Raw genomic sequence first — 7701 nt, forward strand, 5'->3', positions numbered from 1 at the left:
AAGAAATGTTTCTCATTGTAAAAGTTGGTTTTACACACTTTTTAAAGATTTCTAATCAGTTTCTTTTGCTTAAATCAGAACAAAATCAGAATTTTAATCCTGAGGCTAAAACTAGGAAATAATATTTTAATATGACACTGATTGTCTGGAACATTGACCAGATTATGTTTAAAATAAAAAAATAATACTATAAAGAATTGTAGATTGAATTCTGATATTATAATGTGTAATTTACTTACTACATATATGCAACTGAGATTTAGCAAGTACATAATATGTAATTTTTTTATAGCTCCCATATTATGAAATAGCAATCCAGAAACCTGTTGTGACTTCAAAATGGTTTTTCATGTGGAAGGGTTGATAGCTATCATTTTGTTCTACTTGGCCATCCTGTTTGTTGGAATATGGGCTGCTTGGAAGACAAAAAACAGTGGGAGTGATGGAGATCGTCGTGAAGCTATTATAGTTGGTGGAAGAGATATTGGCTTGCTAGTTGGTGGATTTACCATGACTGGTATGTTTCACTCTTTTTACTATTATTCAAGTGTGTCATTTATAAGGTGACAGAAATGTATCCTTTCCAAATATACAACTTTGTAATCAGAGAAAATGCTTATTAGTTTTCACTAAAACTAGAAGGTCTGAGTAGTTCTGCCAGAAAGGCTTCAACAAGTTGCTTCCAAATATTTATACTGAAAATGGTGATTTGTATATTCATCTTTGAAAATTACAACCCAGTACGTTTTGCTTAATAATACAACATGAACAGTATTAACATACAGCCATTTCTTCTGTACGTCCTCTTATTATTTACTACAAAAGCTATTTAGTGAATGAATTACATTTTCAGTTTTTGTATCACTTTTGGTAAAATCAAAAGAAAGCAATGTAAACAAAAAAAAGTCATAGCTATTTGCATAACACGCACAACAGGGGGGAAAATGCATCAATACCACTTTAGTCCCAGCCAGACACCTCTATTAATTTCAACACAATTACATGAAAAATGTACTAAAGCTTCTTTATCATGATTTAGCCAGATCATTTTGGAAAAGGGTGATTCCCAAACTAATTTGGGAATTACAAACTATTTGTAGTTAAGCCACCATAAATAGAAATGCAAGAGGATCCTGAAAACATTTCATCAGAAATTATTATTCTATGTAATGGATTGCTCATAAGTAGAATTGGCCTGATTCTCTACAAAGGATTCCCCCTTAATGTTATTTTCACAGATATCAGAAACAATGGACCACGAAGTCTCTATTTTTTCAAAATATTTGGACTCCATAATGCGAAATGATGAGACACAGTGGACTAAATGCACTAAAATATATAAAAAGACTATGACAGTGTTACAAACTGTCACGTAAGAATTGTATAAAATTAAATGAACTATGAAATGACTCCGGTCAAACAAAAGGATTTGTCTTTTAAGTGGCTTCATGTTTTCTGAAAGAAAGTCACTTGCGTCCCCAATTTTATATTCTTTTTTATTTATCTTTCAGTTTTTAATGCTTTGCCTTCAGTTTTCAAAATCACATTATTTGGGTTTTATTTTTAATTGAAGGATTAATTTCAATATTTTATCAGTTCTCGTAATTTTGGTGACAGGCAACAGTACAAATCTATAATAAGGAAAATATTTAATTCAGTCATTAAATAAAATCCTGTGCTTTTCACAACATCAAATTTTGTTACAAGAATCTATAGTTCTGTTAAGATAAATAAATATGCACTACAAGTGGTTGGTTTCATCTATTGGATTGCTATTTTCCAATAACTCAGATTCACAACTGCCATCATTTTTCAGTGCTGGGTTCTGAAGCCATATGGACTAAGGAGAATTATTTGGTAGATTATCAGTCCTATAAGTATTTGTTGCCGTTAACTATAATTCCACAATGATTTTTACTTGCAAATATTAAAATATTAAAGATAGCCATTTAAATGGTAAAATTGCATTTAATTTTGTCCATAAACTGAATACCAGTCCTAAGAACAATCCGAATTTTTCAGTCTGTTTTGCTAAGAAGAGAGCCAACTGTCTAAGATTATCTACATTAATATTTATAATGGGAAAATTCTTCAAACAATTAATAGTAAAAATAAGCTTTTTTAAAAAAATGAATTAATTCACAGAGAGTTAACAAGAAATTACAGAAGCCAATTTAGAAACATTGAGCAATAAAATGAAAATAAAATAAGTGACACCATATTTATATTTCCCTATTTTTATAGCCCTGTATGTGTCTGTGTATATATAGTGTATATGTCTGTGTGTGTTTGTGTGTGTGTATAGATACACATACACATACACACAGTTAATATTTGATTTCATTCTAATATTATGGAATTATATTGATATGAAAATTATACATCCAGTTTTACTCTGTGCCTTAAGCTTTTCTTTAAATACTTGTTCTGAAATTAGGACAATAAAATCTGTAATATATATTAATCAATAAACGTAATAAAACTGATAAGTTTATCCCTTAATTTTTCTTTGTTTTCCCTTTTAGTTTTACTATCATGTATGTTATTCATGTTTTGCCTGTATTTTAAATTTCATTTCAAAATAACTTTCAATTTTTTTATCAAAAGAACTGGTAATAACAATCTTACTGAAACTAAAATCAAAACCCTCTGCTCATCACAACTGAAATAGTTCCAAAAGGGTGGGAAAAAACTTTCTGCTACCTTTTCAACCATAAGCTTATGAAAACTATTCCATCCATCAAGGTCTGAAGAATGGGAGTTAATATGAGACATACCGTTCGTTAATGTATGTCCCAAAGATGCTTTTTCACGAGGCAACTGGACTTTGTTTTTCTTTGAAGATGTTTAGTTTCTCATCCAAGAAGCTTTCTCAGCTCTGAACTCAGCTCAGATGAGAAGCGAAACATCTTCAAAGAAAAACAAGAAAGTCCAATTGCCTCATGAAAAAGCATCTTTGGGACAACTATGAACTGGATAACTGAGAATCTCCATAGGCAGTTCGTTAATATATGACTGAAATAATTATCTGAGATATAACATTAATGTATGAATGAAACAATTATAACAGGACTGAATAGAAAACAGGCTATCCCTAATATAAATGTCCTATAATGTATTGAGTTGTAAAGGCACGGAGTATAAATTTGGGGTGACACATGTAAAACAAGGACATGAATGAATAAAATAACTTTGTATTGCTACATGATGTGCTATTTAATTGTTATTTCTTTTTACTTTAAATGAGGATTTGTTTTTATGGTGTTGATATCTTGGACTTCACTATTTAGTCTATGCCCAGAAAATGTTGGCAACAAAGAATTTGAAAACATAACAAATGTTATCTGCAATTTATTGAAAGAGAATGGATTCCACAAAAAATATTTGAATAATAATATTTAGAAAAAGAAACAGTTCTATTAGTTCAGGTGAACAGTGATATGAAAATGCTCTGTTAGATGTTCTTTTTTAAAGGAATCTATACCAATAGGAGCTAAACTTAGGTTGACGTATAGAATTATTTTGTTCAGCGATGTCAATTATGTTCTTTTGCAGGATTTTTCTATTTCATTTCCCTACATAATATTTTCCTATCCTACCCATGAAGTTTCAACTGAGTGTGCTAAATTATAATTGCACTACAGGTAGTCTTCAGATTAGAATGCTAATTGAGACTATCAGTAGGCAATATGATCCCACATGTGACCACATCACTTAGGAATGGAAATCCAGCAGTCCCCATTGCTATCATTAACTAAATATGACCAATCATTAGACAAGGACTTTCCCCAATCCAAATCACTTCTAGATTGGTCCCTCCCAGCCTTGAGCCTCAGGAAGGCAAGGGACTGCCTCTTCTTCAATTGTCCTCATCCACCTATCTGGAGTGTTGTGGTTCACGAAGTTAGAATGCTGGGCTGATGATTAGCAGCTTGCATTCAAGACCCACTGCTGCCACAGGGCAGGGTAAGTTCCTGTCACATGCTCCAACTCCTGCTGAACCATCAGTTCAAAAGCAGTGACCACAAGTAAATTAATGGGTACCACTTTGGTGGACAACTTTACCAGGACACTAAAGGAGCCACCAACTGGGCATCCTTCAGGCAACAGTGATGTCACTGGCAAATACTTTCAGCATGGAAGAAAAAAAATCCACCTATCTTCCCCACCCCAATATCTCTGTCCTTTCGGTTACCTTGCATTCCGTCATCTTTGCTGACCTTGCTGCCCTGTGCTTACTGGCCTTAACAGCCCTGCAGGGCTTCAAGCAGCATTCTATGGTAATGGAACTGAGAATACTGATGGCCCCAGGGCTCTACTTCAGTCCTAGTGCCACTACAGTCACTAAGGAGTGCTGTTGTGTAGGGCAGCAAAGGACCAGAGATGAGGGAATAGATATGTGGGAAGAGCTGAAGTGACCCTTTGTGGGTGGGCTTCCAAATACCTGCATTTTGATCACAAGATTTCATGGGCACTGCAATGGCCATAACTTGTGTAAATATCATTTGTACAGCACTGCCATGACTTTGAAGGGTCGCTGAATAAATGGTCATAATTTGAGGACAATCTCTATAGTTTTTTTCTATATTATTCCTGGTTTGTGTGTGGAAAGTGCTACTTTGGCTAGGACAGGACCGCAGTATGGATAACTGATCTATGTAAGGTTTGCTACAAAAGCCAGTAATGCCATCTGAGTGTGCCAGACCATTTTTTTTATTATATCAATTGTCTTCATAGCCATCATGCAGTTAAAAATTCTGTTAGCCACATTGGCTTTCAGAACCATTCTGTTACATGTTCTGTCCACTATATTATGTAGCATCAACACAAGCAGAATAAACAACAGGACTTTGTCTTCATTCAATAGTCATAACTTTCTAATATGCTTTGCACCTGTTTCTATTTCTAGGAAAGATTTTTCTCTTTAACCAAGCCTTTCCTTTTGAATCGGTTAACAGTGAGTTTCAACTATTTGTTATGTGAATTGTTGGTTAAATTGTTTTTTTTTAAAAAAAAAAAATCTGGCTTGAAAGCCTCCAGAAAAAAAAAGGAGGGATATAAATTAATATTATTGTTAGTATTTATATCCTCATCTTTCACTAGAAGTACAGTATTAGCAACTTGCAGACTGATTACATGCCACTGATTTTACAATATCCTATTCCTTTGGTAGGAAATAATATCAGAATAATATCTATATAACTTTTTTCTCATTTCTGTTAGTTATATATAGGTCAGAGTGCTTCATAATATCCCTTTTGTCTGTATAGGAGGTATCAGTAGGCATAGGAATTAGACAACATTTCATATTTGGGACAATAGATTAACCTCCATTATGATCCTAGGAAGCCATTCCAATAAATAGTACATTTTATACTATTTTCACTTATTTTATTGAGATATATATTGCTTGCTATCCCAATGGGGAGAATTTTTTCTTCTTTTTAATTTTATATTAAACTATTAAAAAAAAACCAACAGTACCATTCAGATTCGGAATTATGGAGCTTACAGTATTTGGGGACATTTATCTTAAATATTAAAGCAGCCTGTTATGAAAAATATGTCACTTGTATCAGCTAGCAATCTTGGACATAGGAAGTGTGACCTGAACCAGATTAAGGGAACTTAATCAGACTTTAATTTGGGTTTCTGTGTGGAATAACCTTTGGTACAATTGGGGGTCAGTTCTTCCAGTGATCATCAAGACAAGGCTAAGGCTAAGCAACGCAGCCTTATGAATTACGCTGAGTCAGTTTGCTCAAAACAGTACTTCCAATGGTTTGAAGGAAGCTATTAAGTGGAATACCATACATACAGACAGAAATGAAGAAGGAAGAGAGTCAGAGAATACCAACTGATAGTTGCCCATAGAAATACAGAGGTTTCACCTGGAACATCTGTACAGGTAGCCCTTGACTTACAACAGTTCATTTAGTGGCTTTCAAAGTTACAGTGGCATTGAAAAACAGTGACTTATGACTGTTTTTCATACTTACAAATGTTGCAGCATCCCATGGTCATGTGATCAGAATTCAGATGCTTGGCAACTGATTCACATTTATGATGGTTGCCATGTCCTGGAGTCATGTGATCACCTTTTGGGACCTTCTCACAAGCAAAGTCAATGGAGAAGCCAGATTCACTTAACAACCATGTTACTAACTTAACAATTGAAGTGATTCCCTTAACAACTATAGCAAGAAAAATCATAAAGTGGGGCAAAACTCACTTAACAAATTTTTCACTTAGCAGCAGAAATTTTGGGCTCAATTGTGGTCCTAAATCAAGGATTACCTTTACTCCTTTTGGCAACCAGAGATTACTCATTACTATAAGATGATACCAGTCTGCATTCTCCTTGTGTCCAACTAACAATTTCACTAGAAGAATGGGAGACCCTATTATTCAGCAACTTTATTCTATTGATAATCTTGAATGTCTCTTCAGAAGATCACAGGGCCAATGATGGCCATTATTTATGAATTAGTGTGGATCCATGATGTATTTCTTAGTTCTTAAAATATTTTTACAAGTCAACCTGTAGGAGACATAATCACTGCCATTATAATGCAAAATTTCACTAAATATCTGAACATTCTCCCAGCTTGACTAATAATATGTATCTTTGTGAGCTGCTGCTGAAGTGCTCAGTATGATGGTGATACTACTGAAAATCAGTTAACTACAGTAGGTACTCAGAAAAGCTGCTTAACAGTACTTCACTGCCATTTCTTTTGTGAGTAAAGATAAGAGTTTTGTGGAAATACACAGTCTAAGAGATAAAAAAGAGTCTAAGCAAAGACAAAGCAACAAGAACATTTAGGCTGGCACTTAGAGGTATTATATGCCAGTTAAATTTTACTTTTATTTATTTCTCTTTTTCCCATTACTTATTAAAATAGACTAAATCTACTAATTTTAGTGTATAATGTAAATTTGCAAATTACATGCGTGCAGATAGGTCTTTAGATGAGGTGACTGTGTGCAATATCATTCTTCATTATATTATTTTTGCTGCACAAATCAATTACTTAATTTTGCTTTCTCCATCCACTGTATAATGGATGTCATTCACTTCTTCCACAGCAACCTGGGTAGGAGGCGGTTATATCAATGGAACAGCCGAGGCAGTGTATATTCCAGATGTTGGACTAGCCTGGGCTCAGGCACCCATTGGGTATTCGCTTAGCCTCATTGTAGGTAAGCTAAAGATGGAAACATAGCAAAAGAAAAATATATTGTTAAAATGAAAAAGATAACTTGAAGTCAATATTCTATGAATACTTTCATTATAAATGAATTTGGGGAGGATGGGTGGAGCCAGCACTAGAGATGGTATCTACAGAACTATGTTCATCTATCTTGTAACAAGATATTAAGGACAAAATTTTTGTCAAAGCCTGGTGTTATTTAGTGGTTTTGTTGTGGCAAGTTTTAAAAATGTATGGAAACTTAGAGGAGGTCCCTTCTCTTATTTTCCTCTCAATATTGGGTGGCATTAAGAATTAGTCATTGTTAGGTTAAACTATTTACTAAACAAGTTAAAAGTAATGGAAATTAAGTCCTGTTGATTTTTATGAATCATAGTATCAAAAGCTTGGGACAATTCAGGTCATTGTCCAACTTACTGTTCAGGGCAGGAGTACAAATTAAAGCATCTAAGCATATGGGAATATAATCTTTGCTTTAATATACCCA

At 33.8% G+C, this 7701-nt stretch overlaps 1 protein-coding gene across 1 annotated transcript in view; it reads left to right on the plus strand.

The window, feature by feature from the left end:
• Nucleotides 1-339: 339 nt before the first annotated feature.
• SLC5A7 (solute carrier family 5 member 7) overlaps nucleotides 340-7701 on the plus strand; it is a 26707-nt gene continuing 19345 nt past the window's right edge. The window contains exons 1-2 of the mRNA XM_015826211.1: nucleotides 340-517; nucleotides 7090-7203. Coding sequence (XP_015681697.1) covers nucleotides 340-517; nucleotides 7090-7203 — 292 coding nt within the window. The remainder of the gene's footprint in view (nucleotides 518-7089; nucleotides 7204-7701) is intronic.

This window comes from Protobothrops mucrosquamatus, unplaced genomic scaffold, assembly GCF_001527695.2.
Source record: "Protobothrops mucrosquamatus isolate PMUCROS unplaced genomic scaffold, P.Mucros_1.0 scaffold3007, whole genome shotgun sequence".
Classification (NCBI taxonomy): domain Eukaryota; kingdom Metazoa; phylum Chordata; class Lepidosauria; order Squamata; family Viperidae; genus Protobothrops; species Protobothrops mucrosquamatus.